Source organism: Microtus ochrogaster, chromosome 4, assembly GCF_000317375.1.
Source record: "Microtus ochrogaster isolate Prairie Vole_2 chromosome 4, MicOch1.0, whole genome shotgun sequence".
NCBI lineage: Eukaryota > Metazoa > Chordata > Mammalia > Rodentia > Cricetidae > Microtus > Microtus ochrogaster.
The window spans coordinates 82,927,678-82,943,708 of record NC_022011.1 but is presented as its reverse complement, the minus strand read 5'-3'; the positions used below and the strand labels follow the sequence as shown (position 1 = coordinate 82,943,708).

The window sequence follows — 16,031 nt, the reverse complement described above, 5'->3', positions numbered from 1 at the left end:
AAAAAAAAAAAAAAAAAAAAAGAACATAGCGAAACCCCGCTTCAAAACAAACAAAATGACTCAAGAAACAAGTTCACCATGGAACACACTTTAAAATAAAGGTTTTTCTGTTCTCAAAGATGGGAAGAAGTGATCACTGCTTTTCTCTTGTGTCTCCTCTCTGCAAGTTTTGATCTCCTACCTACAGGGCTCCAAAGTTAGCTAGCCCAATACATAACTTAGTCAGGCTATTAATTCTCTTCCTCTTTTCTTCCAGGCTCATCAGTAAAATAAAATAAAACACCATCTAGTACTGCTGTTTTGAGGCTTGATTCAGTTTGACCCTGAAGGTGAAAGTTCAGCTAGGAGGCGCATGCCTGTGATTGAAGTTTGAGAGTTACATGGTCCATGTCACAAATAATTCAAAAACCTGCAACACACTCGACCCTCAAACAAAAGCTATCACCTGTTTTAAGCTGGTTTATTCTTATCCTTGCTAGAGGCCAGTGGACTAACAGCCATACCCACACCAAACCCTAGGACGATCAAGTTCCAGCGAGTGACGCACTAACTGGGATAGCGGCAGCAACTAAGAAAACAGCACCGGGGAGGAAAGCCCTTGGCCCTAACGTGTTGTCATCATTCACGGTGTTTGTTGAATATCTTTCTGCATAGCTGGAAATAACCGAAGGAAGCCGTGTATAGTGGCTCAAGCCTTTATTCGCAGCTCCCGGGAGGCAAAGGCAGGAAGATCTGTGAATTCAAAGACAGCCAACGCTAGGGAGATTCTGTACATAACAACTGGAAGGGAAGCGCCTCGGTCTCTAACAGTCTATCCCAGTGCTTGCGACAACATCAATCTTTTGGGTCTCACAAACGTCCTACAGCGCGAGGTTTACTGTCTCCGTTAACTATATGAGAACTGCGCTGCAAAAGCAAACAAGCAAACAAAAAACTTTGCAACTGGAGCCGGCGTTGCCAGAAAGTGCTGGGCTCGAACTTCAAGATCTCGCCCGCTCCCGATGCCCGCGCTCGGAGCGAGGCCCGCGCAGCAGAGCGAACGGCTGCCCGCGACCCCGCCATCAGCGAACGGCGCGCAGAGCCCGCTCCCGAGCTTACCTCTGCTGCGCACGCGCGGACGCCGAGCACGCACCACCCGCAGCCACCAAAGCAATCACCGGAAACGGAGGGGCTGGGCCAGGACTAATCGTCGGAAGTAGTCCCCTTCGACCTCCGACGTTCTCTCCCACGCTCGCCTTACAGTTCCGGTGACGCTCCCGGAGTTTGTTTACGTCCCTCGCAGACCTAGCGGCTGAGTAGTTCTGCGTCTCGTACTCCAAGATGGGGAAGTCGTTCGCTAATTTCATGTGCAAAAAGGACTTTCATCCTGCGTCCAAATCCAATATCAAGAAGGTGAGTAGAGGGCTCCGGAGAGGGCAGCGCTATGCCGCGCTCCCTGGGACGGTCGTGTCCTCTGCGGGCCTGGAGACCTCGTCGCTTTCTCCGTGCTAACCCGACAGACCGGATGGTCCCCCAAGTCCGGTCCTGTCGGTCACTGTGGAGACTGACGCTGAAGCTCATTCCGGGTCCGTCTTCTGGAGCCCCAAGACCCGGGAGCGCTGCTTCCCTGTGTGGATACTCGGTCCTTAACAGAGCTTCCCAGAGAAAACCACCCTGTTTTCACTCTTTAGCCCACATCTCCATCCAGTAGTGTGGCGTCTGATGGCCGCATTCAACTTCAAGCGTTTCTTTTAAAAAAAAAAAAAATTACAGGTCAATCAACTGCTGGACACAGGACCGAATTATAGCGCGAAAGAATGGCGACGGAGAGAGTCAGACCGGAATTCTTGTTAGTTCAGTACAGTCACATTTAGCCTCGAAGCCTCGCAGAAAATGTTTAATGGAGTGATCGTTAGCCTCCTACTCTGCTAATTAAGGATGACAATGTTAGTTGCCGTCATGTGTAAAATTGTTAGGAAGATTAATTGAGATAGTGTGGGGGAAAGAATAGAAAGGGGGAGCCGGGCATTGGTGGAGCACGCCTTTGATCCCAGCACTCGGGAGGCAGAGGCAGGAGGATCTCTGAGTTCGAGGCCATCCTTTTATGCATCATGAAAAGTACTCAGAAGTACACAGGCTTGTGAGAATATATTAAGCTTTTAGTTGTTTCTAAGCCAGTTATGGATCCTGTATGTTGCCATGAATATGAAGAATGTTATGTGTATATGAGCATATATATATATACATTAGAATATCTGTGGAAGAAAATACAAGTAGTGTTAACACCGTTTATCTGCGAATATAGTTAATTTTTTTTTTCCGAGGCAGGGTTTTTCTGTTAGACCTGGCTGCCCTCGAACTTCCAGAGATTCACCTGTCTCTGCCTCCCAAGTGCTACAGTTAAGCCACTCCCCACCCCCAGGAAAACCGGCTTGCTTGGTCTTTCTATCTCTGCCTTATTCCTTGGCCCCCTCCAAAGTCTTGTTCTATTTATTTTGCACATACTCTCCACGTCTTTTACACATTTCATGGCCTCTTTTTTGAGGTGGAGTCTCCTGTAATCTAGGCAGGCTTCAAACTTACCATCCAGCAAGGATGGCCCTGAATTCCTGATCCTCCTGTCTCTGCCTCCCAGATGCTGAAATTGCAGGTGTAAGTCACTGCACTTGACTCTTAGTTTTCCCTTTTAAGTCATGAAATACTTTATAATAGTCATGAAATAGTATATAATATGCAGAAGAATCATTGTGAGCTCTTCGGCAACGGACCTATGTTTTACTTTTATCTCAGTTCTTGCTCCATTGAGACTAGTTAACTGTAAAATCTAAAGCTTGACATACATGGTAAATTTTCTGGTGGGGAGGGGCTTGCTTTTGGACAGGGTCTCCCTGTGTAGCTCTGAATGACCTGGAACACCTAGTACCCCTACCTCAGCCTCCTGAGTTCTGGGATTGCAGACGTGAGCCAGCACGCCTGGCTAACCAGGTGTGGCTGATTACAGAAGACCAGCCAGCTTCTAGGGCTGTCAGGGTGACTTAGCGGATAAAGCACCTGGCGCACAAGTGTGAGAGCCGAGTTTGGATCCTCAGCACCTACATGAAAGCCAGGTCGCCATGGTGGCCCGTTTGTGATCCTCCCTGCAAGCAGGTAGCTAGACTAGTGGAGTTGTCCAACTCTGGGTTCGGTGAGAGACCCTGCCTCAGTAAGACAGTGACTGAAGAAGACAGTTTGTTTTAAACCCTTGACTCCATACTCACATGCACGTACCACACACATGCATACATGCATGTATATGCACACGAAGCAGACTGTTTAATCCTGTTGTTAAATTATATTTTGTTTCACTGTTGTAGGTATGGATGGCAGAGCAGAAAATATCATATGATAAAAAGAAACAAGAAGAATTAATGCAGCAGTACCTTAAAGAGCAAGAGTCATATGATAACAGGTAAGCGCCACCTTATTAGTGCTTTCAGAAGAGGCAGTAGCGAGTCAGCGGCTCTCCCGTAATCACACATGGTCACCGTTCCCATCTTTAGCTATTCTTCACCTAAAGTACAGTTGCATTTGACTCATCAGACTGTGAGCAAGTCCTAAATGATGCCGAGCTTGCAGACATCATAAACCCTGCGTGTTAACTACTGAAAGCGATTAGAAAGCTTCCTCTTCAATACACCGAAATGAGAGATGCCCAGGACTCTTAGAGGAGAAGCCGGTGTCTTTGGCCTGTGCGTGGTGGCTGGGGTCCATTGGCTTCTTTCAGGATAATAATGCCTGCCTTTTAATTGCTTTCACTGTGTTTGTATTTGGTTAATGAGCTGAATACGGGTGTTTTGGTTAAATAGACTGTACTCTGAAGCAGCATTTATTTTTGAAACTTTTATATTTGAAACTTGAGACATCAGTTTATTGATAATTGGATCTTGCTGTTAACATTAGCATAGAGGGGCCGAGCGGTGGTGGCGCACGCCTTTAATCCCAGCACTCGGGAGGCAGAGGCAGGCGGATCTCTGTGAGTTCGAGACCAGCCTGTTCTACAGAGCTAGTTCCAGGACAGGCTCCAAAACCACAGAGAAACCCTGTCTCGAAAAACCAAAAAAAAAAACATTAGCATAGAGGTATCTGTTCAAGACTGTTGTCATCTGCTTTGTTTGTGTGCTTAGGAGCAGAATTGGTAGCTCTTACAGCAATTCTTTGGCTACCTTTTTAAAGAGCCACCAAACTTTTCCCTAGCCTAAGCTGGTCTTGAACTTCCTTCCTATGAAGTTGAGGGTGACCTAAAACTCCTTGATTCTCCTGCCTTGAATTCCCAAGTGCTGGCCTGTGTTACTATACCTAGTGTATATGATGTTAGGAATCAAACCCAGGGCTTCCTGTGTGCCAGGCCAGCCCTCTACCAGCTGGGTTACATCTCGGCTCACTTACTAATAACCATGCTCGTAAGTATGAAGCAGTAGCTCGTTGCAGTTTTGATTTGTTATTTCTTGATGTCTAGTGAAGCTCAGCTTTTCATGTACTTGATTTACAGTTTTTAAATGGTGTTAAGACAAAATTTACAGATCTGTTTAAAATATACGTAGGAGGGAGGGGGAAAAGGGTGGGAGGAGGGGGAGGGAAATGGGAGGCTGGGAGAAGGCGGATACTTTTCTTTTCCTTTTCTCAATAAAAAAAAAATAAAATAAAAAAATAAATAAAATATACGTAGGTTTTAAGTTTGCTTAGTGTTGCTAAGCCATAACCATAGCGAATTTCAAAACATTCATCACCTGACAAGACAATGTTGTGTTCATTAGTAATCATCCCCGTTTTCTAAGTTATCCCATTTCTGCTTCTCACAAGTCATGACCATTTTACTGTCTACCTATGAATTTCTTAGATTAAATGGTCTTTTGTGATTGGTTAACTTTAATTTTAACAAGTTTATTGATTTATTTGTGTATGTATATATGTCGGGAGTGTATGAGGACCTTGGTGCACATGTGGAAGTCAGAGGCCTGCTTGGTGGGAGGCAGTGCTCCCTTCTCACTGTGTGGGTCCCAGGCTTGGGTGGTGGCAACTTAGGCCACTGAGCTGTCTTACATTTAGCCTGTTTTGAAGGTCATCTGCCACATACATTAGTACACATTCCTTTTACTTAAAGAATAATGTTCCACAATAAAGATATATATTTATGTGTCCTTGAGTTTTTGGTTTCTGTTTTCTTTTTTTGGGAGGCAGGGAATATAGAATCCAACAGAGGAAAAATGGAGAATGACATACAGTAGCGTAGCATATCCTTTGTGGTCGCCTTTTCCAAATACAAAGACATTTCATACTACACTTCAGCTTTTATAGACTTAACTTGAACTCAGCGTAGCCATACTGTTTGCTGTGGTTCTTTACCCAAGAAGACCAACGGCAGCACGCTGTGCACAGAACCTACAGCAGGAAGTTCAGTTACTACCTAAGATTTTCTTTGAGGAATAGTCATTTCTGGCTTCAGTGTATTAGCCTATTATAGAATTTTGTTATTTTTTTCCTTATTCTCATTAAAAAATTTGGTTCTCCTAACTGGGAAGTTAGCTCAGTGTGTAAAGTATTTGTCAGGAAGGTAAGAGGACCTAGTTTGAATTCCAAGCCCCCACATAAAAAGCTTGCCTGTGATCCCAGTGCTCCAGAGGTAGAAACAGGAAGATCCCTGGGCTTGCTGGTTAGCTATTGTAGTCCAGTCAGTGAACCCCAGGTTTAGTGAGAGAACTTGTCGAAAAAGTAAGGCGGAGGGTTGGCCAGATGAGCGAAGGTGAATGCCATCCCTGAGACTCACAGAGTTAGAAGACACACACAATTAAAACGCTAAAATAGCTGTTGGTGGCGCACGCCTTTAATCCCAGCTCTTGGGAGGCAGAGGCAAGCGGATCTCTGAGTTTGAGACCAGCCTGGTCTACAGATCTCGTTCTAAGACAGCCAGGGCTACACAGAGAAACCCTGCCTAGAAAAATCAAGAAGAAAAGATCTGAAATTATTTTAAAAAGAAAAGGTTGTGGCACCAAAATGCCTGGTAGCACATAGGATTTCAAAAGTGACTGTTTGAGCAGCATCTCACAGGTTTTTAAGACAGTTCTGTAGGAGTCACCATATCATCTTTCCTTCCTTCCTTCCTGGGAGAACTAGAGGGAAGAAGTTACAAGTCTCTCTTTCTAATAAGGCAGATAAAATATCTTAATTCCTGCAGGGTTATTCTTTGAGAGCTGGTGTGCTGTCACGTCGTCCTTTTATCTAAAATTGTACTGTTATTTCCTTTAGATTGCTTATGGGAGACGAGCGTGTAAAGAACGGCCTGAATTTCATGTACGAGGCCCCACCGGGAGTTAAAAAAGGTACTTGCCTCATTTCCTGTAAGCTCGGATGTGATTGTGTATGAAGATGTATTATGTTGAGGGGAGCAGACAGTATACTAAAGGTTATCTTCATCTTTTCCTTCTCTGTTATTCTGATGACAGCAGCTCAAATATTGTCATCAACACAGTAGAAGAAAAACAAAATATTTTTTTAATGTAGTATCTTATGTCCTTTGGAGGAGGGGGATGCTTAATATTGCGGAAGTACATTTATCCTTTTACAGTGCGCACACATCTGTAGTCCTCACTAAATACATTTTCAAATGGAAAGTCTATGCACTGCCAGTGAAAAGCATAAAGACTTAAAAATTACAAGTTAACATACCTATTCCGGACTCTGCCAAGGTTGTATTTTATCTCTCAGTGATCTGGGGTTTTATTTTATGATAAAAGAAAAACCAGTTAATTCTTACAGGTTACAGTTAAATAATACAGCGTAATAATCAGTAGACTTTCCCACTGGCACTGCTAACTTGTCCTGCTTCTCCCTGTGCTGTGAATATGCAATCAAGAAAACAAAGAGGTAAGTGCTCTTCTCTGTTTGAACTCATTTATGGTTGCTTGTGATTTTATGGGAAATTCAAGAATTTCTCCTGCCTGTTGTAGAAGGAAGAAACGGAAGGAGAGACAGAATACAAATTTGAGTGGCAGAAAGGTGCTCCGAGAGAAAAGTGAGTACTAGGAGAAACCGTGTGACTACTGTGACCTACCTTAGACAACCAGAATGCATCATTTTAGCCTGGACTTACGAACTTGTTCGCTTTTTAAAACTACATCATCAGACTATAGCCCAGTGGTTCTCAACCTGTAAATCACAACCTCCAAAGGACTATGGAAAAACACATACATTTACATTAGGACTCTTAACAGTAGCAAAATTACAGTTATAAAGTAGCAACTAAGAAAGTCTTATGGTTGGAGTCACTACAACATGAGAAACTGTATAAAAGGGTTGCAGAGTTAGGATGGTTGAGAACCACTGCTGTATACATTTTAAAATTGATGCTGGTAGCAATGCATTTTATAATGTTTTAAGAATGATAAATTTTTTTCAAGTTAACTGCCATTGAATTAAGTTGTTCTTAATATTATAGTCTTAGCATTTTTTTGTATTTAACAGATATGCCAAAGATGACATGAACATCAGAGATCAGCCCTTTGGTATCCAGGCAAGTGACACGTATTTTGCTCTTTAAGAATAATTTTTATTTAGTTACATATAGCTTTAAATTATTTTCCAAAACATGTTTGTATTAGAATTCTCTAAAGGAACGGAGCTGATAGGATGAATATATGCTAGCCTAGAGGATGTGTGTGGTTCAGGTATAGGAGAATATATGCTAGAGGATGTGTGTGGCTCAGGTAGTCCAACAGTGGCTGTCTCACGGTAGAAAGGCTTAGAATCCAGGAACTGTTCAGTCCACGAGGCTGGTTGTCTCTGGAGTCCTGGAGGATTCCTGCGAAGCTGCTGCTCTTCAGTCTGCATTAGACTCTTGAAGTCAGGTAGGATTTATAATACATGCAGCAACAGGATAGGTAGAGGAACTTGAACTTGCCGGTGAGGAAGAGCAAGCAGCAAACAGCAAAGCTTCCTTCTTCGAGCTCCATTTATGCGGGCTGTCACCAGGAGGTGTGGCCAGATTTCATAACTTTATCCAGAAAATCCCTCACAGGAGTGTCTTCGGTCGGGTTTTATTGCTGTGAAGAGATGTCATAGCCATGGCAACTCTTACAGAGGAAAACATTTCATTGGGGCTGGCTTAGAGGTCAGAGGTTTAGTCCATTATCATCCTGGCGGGAAGTACAGTGGCGCGTGGGCAGACCTGGTGCTGGGGAAGACACTGAGAGTTCTGCATCTGGATCCCCAGGCATCAGGAGGAGACAGCCACACTGGGCTAGACTGAGCATCTAACAGCTCCGTGCTCACCCCAGTGCACACACTTCCTCCAGTGCCACCTGCTGCAGCAAGGCCCCACCTCTAATAGCACCACTCCTGTGAGCCTGTGGGGGCCACTTTCTTTAAAACCACTACACAGGAGTAGCAACTTGGGTTTTAGTTGATTCCAGCTGAAATTAGCTTCGCAGTTAAACAGCTAAGTTAAAACAGCTTAGATGGAAGGAGAGAGCCAAGTTTTCCAGTGAGGGTGGTGGTCGCTACAGTTTTCTTACAATTTAGAAAATGTTCCTGAATTAGAAACAGTCAACTGTCACTCCAGAGCTAACCCTTGTGAAAAACATTGCCTGCTCAGTGCATTGTCTGTGGCAGCTCTCCTGTACATCCCTTCATGACAGTAGACACAAGCATAAAATAAAACCTGAAATACCCTTTTTATCTCACAGAATAAGTTCACTAACCCCTGGTTTAGAAATGTGGAACTTGAGGCAGGGCTAGGGAGAGCTCGGTGAAAAAGCGCTAGCACTGAGTGTTGTGAGCGCCTGGTTTCAGTCAGGAGAAAAGTAGCTGGTGTCGTGGCATAGCCTGGGTGTCAGCATGTGGACGGTGGGGGCGGGGAAGACCCTACAGAGAAAGGGGTGAGGATATTAGGTTAATGTGTTAAAATTAGGGAACCTAAAATTAAACCTTGACATAATTCTTTGATATTTTACTATTTCTTTTCGGATGACATTGCTTTATTGTAGGCGGCACAAATAGGATTCACTTTGGATTTAGGTAAATTTATAATAGAAGGGCTAAGTATTTGTCTTGACTTACCCATCGTAACTATAGGATCTCTTTCCCTGGTGATCATTTTACAAAGGAACTTAGTCAAGTATGGTGATATGTTTTAATATTAGCCCTCTGGAAACAAAAGCTGGTGGATCTCTGTGAGTTCAAGGCCAACATGATCTATATAGCAAGTTCCAGACTAGCCAAAGCTATAGTGAGGCCCTGTCTCAAAAAAAAAAAGAAAGAAAAGAAAAGAAAAAGAAGAAAAGGGGGCGGGACCTAAATAAAAATGCTGAGTTGAATGTTAGGCTCTTGGCATTTGAGAATCAAAATAATGTTTATTTCTCAGGTTCGAAATGTAAGGTGTATTAAGTGTCACAAGTGGGGTCATGTGAACACAGATCGAGAATGTCCCTTGTTTGGTCTTTCTGGAATCAATGCAAGTTCAGTTCCTACTGATGGCTCAGGTAAGCAAAGACAAAATTTTATCAAACAAAGATAAAGTAACATTTTTATTTAAACTGAACTCTTTTGTTGCACTTGAATTTAGTTTTTGTGGACTAAGATGCATTCCCAGATGGGATAATAGAGCTAGTGGTGTCTCAGTGGTAGAGCGCCTTGCCTGCCAAGTGCATGTGAGGCCCTGGATTCAGTCTCTAGCACCCCCCTTTCTCTCTGCCTCCCCCCAAAAGGTGATAGATAAGTGGGAAACCTTCATTATCTGTGTTAAATTTGAATGTACTAAAATAGAGTTTAACTTTTCTAGTCAAGTTTCTGTGAATTTTTTAAATTCATTTTTTGTTTTGTTTTGTTTGTTTAAAACGAGGTCTCATAAAGCCAAACTGGTTCCAAACTCGCTGTGTAGCCATAGATGACCTCTACCTCTAAGATTACAGCTGTGTGGGTCTGACTGTAGCCCTGGCTGACCTGGAACACACTGTGTAGATCAGGCTGGTCTTGAAGTCCCAGAGACCCGCCTGCCTCTGCCTCTGAAAGCACTGAACAGTGATTAAGTGGAGATAAAAGTGGACCGGCGCATTTTACCATCTGTGCTCCTGTTGTATGAACGAAGGCAAGTCCCCAGTGTAGTCAGGCCTGTCCTTCAGAAGTGACGCAAAAAGATTGAGCTACATGATAAGATTCTTAAAGTCCTGATCTATAGCAGATGCGCCATCAAGGCTGAGAGTCATCTGCTTAAGCAGAAGAATAACCGAGCTTCAGCAGGATGGTGCTTATTTCTTCTGTTCGCTTAAATGGTGGAGTTTATGAAAGTCATAATTTTTATCATAAGGATATAATTTTGGGTATGTTGTTAAAGGACAAAAAATGCCTAAATATCTAATAAAAAGGTATTAAATGAATAATAAGTATGGACATTGTTACCAAGGCATATTTCGTGGTGCAGTATTAAATTGATAGGAAGAAACCTGTCTTGATATCAGTACTTACGGGGGAGAGGAAATCACATCTCAACCGTGAGACCTGTCTCAATAAATAAACAAGATGGTAGGAAGATTCCTTAGTGATATGGATGTTGTTTACAACATTTAGTCAAATAAAAAATCAGGTTCTAACACATTAAGACCAGAGCTCAGTGGTAGAGACTTTGTCTACAGAGCACAAGGCCCTGGATTTGAGCTCCAACACCGCAGCACATAATTAATCATAATTAATTAAGCAGTAGCTGGACAGGTGTTTATCTTTAGGTAGACTTAGAGCAAAACACATACTTTAGGAAAGGTGTTGGAAAGAAACAGACCAAAATGTTAACAGTGCTTTGATTTGACTGTAGGATTGCCTCAGTGCCTTTGCCCGGTATTTTTACTTATTTATATCTCCAACAGTGAGAGTAAATCACTTTTCAATTTTTTAGTGAGCATTGTTTTAGAAGAACTGAAATTGTATGTGGTATCAGGTATTTTAAATCATGTTGCTCCATTAGCAGGGCCTTCAAAGCCCGACCCGAGTCTAACTAGCACTTAATGAAAGCTAAGGGGAACGCCTAAAAGCTTCTCAAAAACAAAATCAAAACACTGCTGTATCAAATAGGAAAGCAAACAATGGCAGTGTATTCTGAATTTGAATGCAGTAAAAAATAAACTGACCAATTTCCTAATCCACTTGCTGATTCAAGCTAAAAACGTCTTTTCATTTTTAAAAAAAAATCACCTATTGAATAATGTCCTGCCAGTGAATAGAGATTATTTTTGCAATAAGGCAATTTCAGTGGATGTGGTTATCATGGGATAATCACACCCCTGGGGTACAGCCTTGTGCCTGTAATCTCCCAGGAGTGTAATTATTTCATGATAACCACACCCCCTGGGGTTACATTATTTCTATTATGAAATTCTGAGTATAGTATATAAAGAAACTTACTTTGATCACTGGGAACTGCAAGGTGCTGTTAGACTAGTCCAGCTGTGAGGTTTACAGAGACCAGCTATAAGATTTACTTCTCCTTTACAGAGTTAAATTAGGCAATCAAAATGCTTCTTTGGGCTAAGCTGGTTTAGAATATCTTTTCTGCTGATGAGATCATCTTAAGTTTGTAAGTTTCCATCCACTCCAGACACATCAAAATTACCTCCAAAACTTGTAAGCCTCAGCCATGAATGAATTTTTATAAACTATTTTCCCTGCGGTGTAATTAAATGGCAACCCACATGCCTTTTCTATACTGGGTAGCTTTTCTTCCCCCCCCCCCTTTCTAAACATTATGTTATGTGGTCTGAGCCTGGCTTTACTGCAAAGTAGCCAAGGATTTCCTTGAACTCTGATCCTTCTGCCTCCATCTCCTGAGTGCTGGGATTACAGGTAAAAGCTACCACTCGTGGTGTGTGTGTGCGGCGCTAGGGATCAGACTCAGGGCTTCCTGCATCCTGGGAGACACTGGACATCTGAAGCTCCGTCCCTAGCCCTGCCACCTTTATTACTACTGACTCTTAACTTTATGTTACATTAAACTCTTTTGAGAAAGTAGAGTGGGAAATTTCAAGTGTTTTTTTATCAGTGTTACTGAGCTATTATTTCAAATGAACAGTTCTGTGGGTTTCTTTGTATAGCCTCTATTGCCCTAGAACTCTCTTTGTAGACTAGGCTGGTCTTGAACTCACAGAGATCCTCCTGCCTCTGCCTCCTGAGTGCTGGGATTAAAGGCATCCACCACCACCACCTGGGTACATTGAGTTTTTTTAACAGACTGGATTCAGAATTTATTTTGGAGTGCTGACTAATCTCAGACTTTGGATTCTCTAGCCTCAGATCCCAAACACTGGGATTACAGGTGCATACCACAGCTACACGAATTGATTTTCAGATTCTGAACCAGCCTTGCATATCTGGATTAAACTCCACTTGGCTGTGGTGTAAATTGTTTTTATATATTATTGGAATCAGTTTGCTAATACATTGTCAAGGATTTCTACATCTGTTCATGAGAGATACTGGCCTGCAGTTTTTCTATCCTTTTATATCTATTTATATTTTCCCTTTATATGTTTAATAGATTTAGCTAGTAAATCCCTCCGGGGGCCTGAAGCTTTCTGTCTTCAAAAGTCATTATTTTTATTAAATTTCTTTAATTATGTTAGTGTTCTTATATTTTAATCTTCTTGGTGTTTAGTTCATTTTATATAAATAAAACTCCAAAAACAGAATTATTTATCATGTACCTATATTACCTTTCTAATACCCCTGGGTCTGTAGTGGTGTCTCTTCATTCTTTCCTATTATTAGTCATTTGTCTCCTCTCTTTTCTTGATTATTTGGCTAATGCTTTTTCAGGTTTTTTTATATAAGATTTATTCATTTATTATATATACAGTGTTCTGCTTGACTATATCCCTGCAGGCCAGAAGAGAGCACCATATCTCAGTACAGATGGTTGTGAGCCACCATGTGGTTGCTGGGAATTGAACTCAAGACCTCTGGAAGACCAGCCAGTGCTCTTAACTTCTGAGCCATCTCTCCAGCCCTGCTATTTCAGTTTTAGTGATCTGTGCAGAGAAGTAGCTTTCAGGGTGGTGAATTTTTCTCTCCTCTTTACCATTTTCTTTCTTCTTGGGTTTACTTGGTTGTTCCTTAAGGTAAAGATTGGTTTTGATTTGACAATGGGCTTTCTTGAGATGCTACGGATCAAACCGTGACCTTAACACATGCTAGCCGACATTACCATTGAGCTATACCTCTAGCCCCAGAATTGATGTTTTTCTACATTCATTTATTTTGTGTGTGTGCACACGCGTGCAGCTCAGAGGCCAACTCGAGAGAGTCAGCTGTCTCCTACCATGGGGATCATGGGGTGAACCTGGGTCGTTAGGCTGCAAGGGCCTTTACCCACAGAGCCATCTCACTGCCTCATAGAATTCATTTTAAATCTTTCTTATTTCTAGAATCTGTGGCTCTGCTTTTGTTAAAGACATGCCTGATACTAATGGAGGGTACAGCTCTCATAATCTCAAAGGGAATCGTGAGTGTCAGGTCACAGTCATATCTCTGTGTTGAGTGAGCCGCACAGACCCTCTTCTCTCCTTCCTGGTATTGGGATTCCAGGCATTTAACACCACACCTCAGCTTTTTACCTGTGTTCTGGAGATCTGGAATCACGTCCAAGTGCATGCTGACAAGCCCTTACTGGCTGCGCCGTCTCCCCAGCTCCACTAAGTCTCCTTTGTGTAACTCTCATTACCTTGTTCTTCTACTTCTGTCAGTTTTAAGAGGAAATTAGCTTGTGGCTGTCCAGGTAAAGGATGAAATTTAGTTTATCTTGTAAATACTAATTCTTCTGCCCAAATCAAACTTGGGGAAGAATGTGACCCTTCATCATGTTCCGCTTAGGATACTTTGCTTTCGCCCTTCCCTAGACCGCTGAAAGTCTGAAAATGATAACCACCTTCTAGTTTTCTCCTGGAAACTGTTTGTTTCTGAAGCAGGGACTTTATCTTAACATTTTCTATCCCCGTTGCCTGGTACAGTGTATGTGTTTAGCAGATAATAGTTTGTTTAGTGACTGTGGGACTGGAAGAGCTTCCCTCGCATTTCAAAACAGCAAAGTTATCAGTTCTTCTAAACAGTTTATAATAGGAGTTATACATTCCTTGTGAACTAATTCTCTCAAAAATATTCCAAGCCTGAAGACAAAAACAGGACTCCTAAAGTCTTAGTAAGACAGATCTTAAAAATTATTTTCTAGGACTGGAGAGATGGCTCAGAAGTTAAGAGCACTGGCTGCTTTTCCAGAAGACCTGAGTTCAATTCCCAGCAAACACATGGTGGTTCACAACCATCTGTAATAGAATCTGGTGCCCCCTTCTGGTCTGTAGGCATACAGACAGACAGCACACTGTATACATAATAAAATAAATCTTTTTTAAAAAATCATTTTTTATATTGTATCCAAAGTTCAAATACTCCATGCGTCTCTCCCCTTTTAGTAAGATATATAATGAATAGATATATTCTGGAGTCTATAGTACCCACACACAGCAATCAGTATTGACTTGTTGGCTAAATGTATTGTTACAACTTTTTTCTGAGACAGGGTCTCACTATATAGTCCTGACTGACCTGGAACTCACTCTGTAGATCAGGCTGGCCGCTAACTCAACAGAGATCCTCCTGCCTCTGCCTCCTAAGTGCTGTAATTAAAGGTGTGCACCACACCCAGCCTCCTACAACTTTTTAAAGTTAAAATACACTACTCTTTTTGGTTTTTCAAGACAGGGTTTCTCTGTAGCTTTGATGTTTGTCCTGGAACTAGCTCTGTAGACCAGGATGGCCTCAAACTCACAGAGACCCGCCTGCCTCTGCCTCCCGAGTGCTGGGATTAAAGGTGTGCACCACCACTGCCTAGCTAAAATGCACTACTCTGAAGTGTGGGGTTTGAGTTTGACAGATGTGTGTACTTGCTACCCACACCCTTGACAAGGTGGAGACAATTACCTTCACTCTAGAGAATGCCTGGCTGCCTTCCAGTTGGCCCCGCTCCCATAAGCACTAACTTCTGATTTAACTTGTTCCTGAACTTCATATATAGTATAGTCTCCTCCCCACCCCCACTGTTTGGTTTTTTAAGAGAAGTTCTCATGTAGCCCACGCTGGCCTCAAATTCACTGTGTAGCCATAGATAACCCTGAATTGATCCCTTCAGCATCCAAATGCTGGGATTACAGGCATATACCATGCCCAGTTTGTGGCATGCTAGGAGTCAGACCACACATGCCAACTGAGTTACATCCCCAGCCCTCAGTGTCTTTGAGGCTCACGGATAGCCAGAGCGTTTATATTTCTGTAACTAATTACAGTGAATAGCGAGTTCTGATGCTTTGTGGTCTCAGCACAGAGGAGTCTCAGAGTCCCCGAGGCAGATGAATTAGCTTTATTGTTGTATCACCACTTTACATATAAATGAAGTTGGAAACATAAGTAATAAAGATATAATCAAATATGTCATAGATCTTTATTGATTCTGTAAGACGAAGTTGTTTTTAGCAAACAGTAATTTTGACTAGCATACAATAAGCATAGTTTCATATTTCCTTACCTTTGTATTTTTCAGCCACATAGATGAAAATAAAATGTTTTATTTTCCTTTACGTTCTGTGTCTTAATAGAGACCAACTGGCTGTCTTTAGCGTGAAGTTGGGGTAAGGACAGTAAGGGGCCCTAATTGTCTTCAGCTCCACTAAGGATGAACTGGCAGTGTGTCAGGAAATCCTGAGCATGACACAATTCAATAGAGTTAGTACAGTCTGATCTTGCATAACCTCTAGAAAAATCCTCCATAGAACATCCCCATCTTTATAAATAAACATCACCCACACGCTTTATTAATAGCCATGTTCACTTTTTCCTGGGACTAACGTTACATGTTTCTGCTTCGTCCCCTTCCCTGCTTTTTCTTTCCTCCTTCCTTCCTTCCTTCCTTCCTTCCTTCCTTCCTTCCTTCCTTCCTTCCTTCCTTCTTTCCTTCCTTCCTTCCTTCCTTCCTTCCTTCTTTCCTTCCT

General features: G+C 42.3%; 2 protein-coding genes across 3 annotated transcripts in view; one reads left to right on the top strand and one right to left on the bottom strand.

Annotated features, from left to right (window-relative positions):
- Positions 1 to 1,164, bottom strand: part of Scrn3 (secernin 3) — a 23,610-nt gene extending 22,446 nt beyond the window's left edge. For both annotated transcript variants that reach the window (XM_005346576.3, XM_026778592.1), the window contains exon 1: positions 1,099 to 1,164. The gene's annotated coding sequence lies outside the window, so the exon portion shown is untranslated. The remainder of the gene's footprint in view (positions 1 to 1,098) is intronic.
- Positions 1,163 to 16,031, top strand: part of Cir1 (corepressor interacting with RBPJ, 1) — a 24,485-nt gene continuing 9,616 nt past the window's right edge. Inside the window, exons 1-7 of the mRNA XM_005346577.2 lie at positions 1,163 to 1,392; positions 3,333 to 3,427; positions 6,262 to 6,335; positions 6,869 to 6,879; positions 6,963 to 7,027; positions 7,477 to 7,525; positions 9,374 to 9,491. Coding sequence (XP_005346634.1) covers positions 1,321 to 1,392; positions 3,333 to 3,427; positions 6,262 to 6,335; positions 6,869 to 6,879; positions 6,963 to 7,027; positions 7,477 to 7,525; positions 9,374 to 9,491 — 484 coding nt within the window. The 5' untranslated portion in view covers positions 1,163 to 1,320. The remainder of the gene's footprint in view (positions 1,393 to 3,332; positions 3,428 to 6,261; positions 6,336 to 6,868; positions 6,880 to 6,962; positions 7,028 to 7,476; positions 7,526 to 9,373; positions 9,492 to 16,031) is intronic.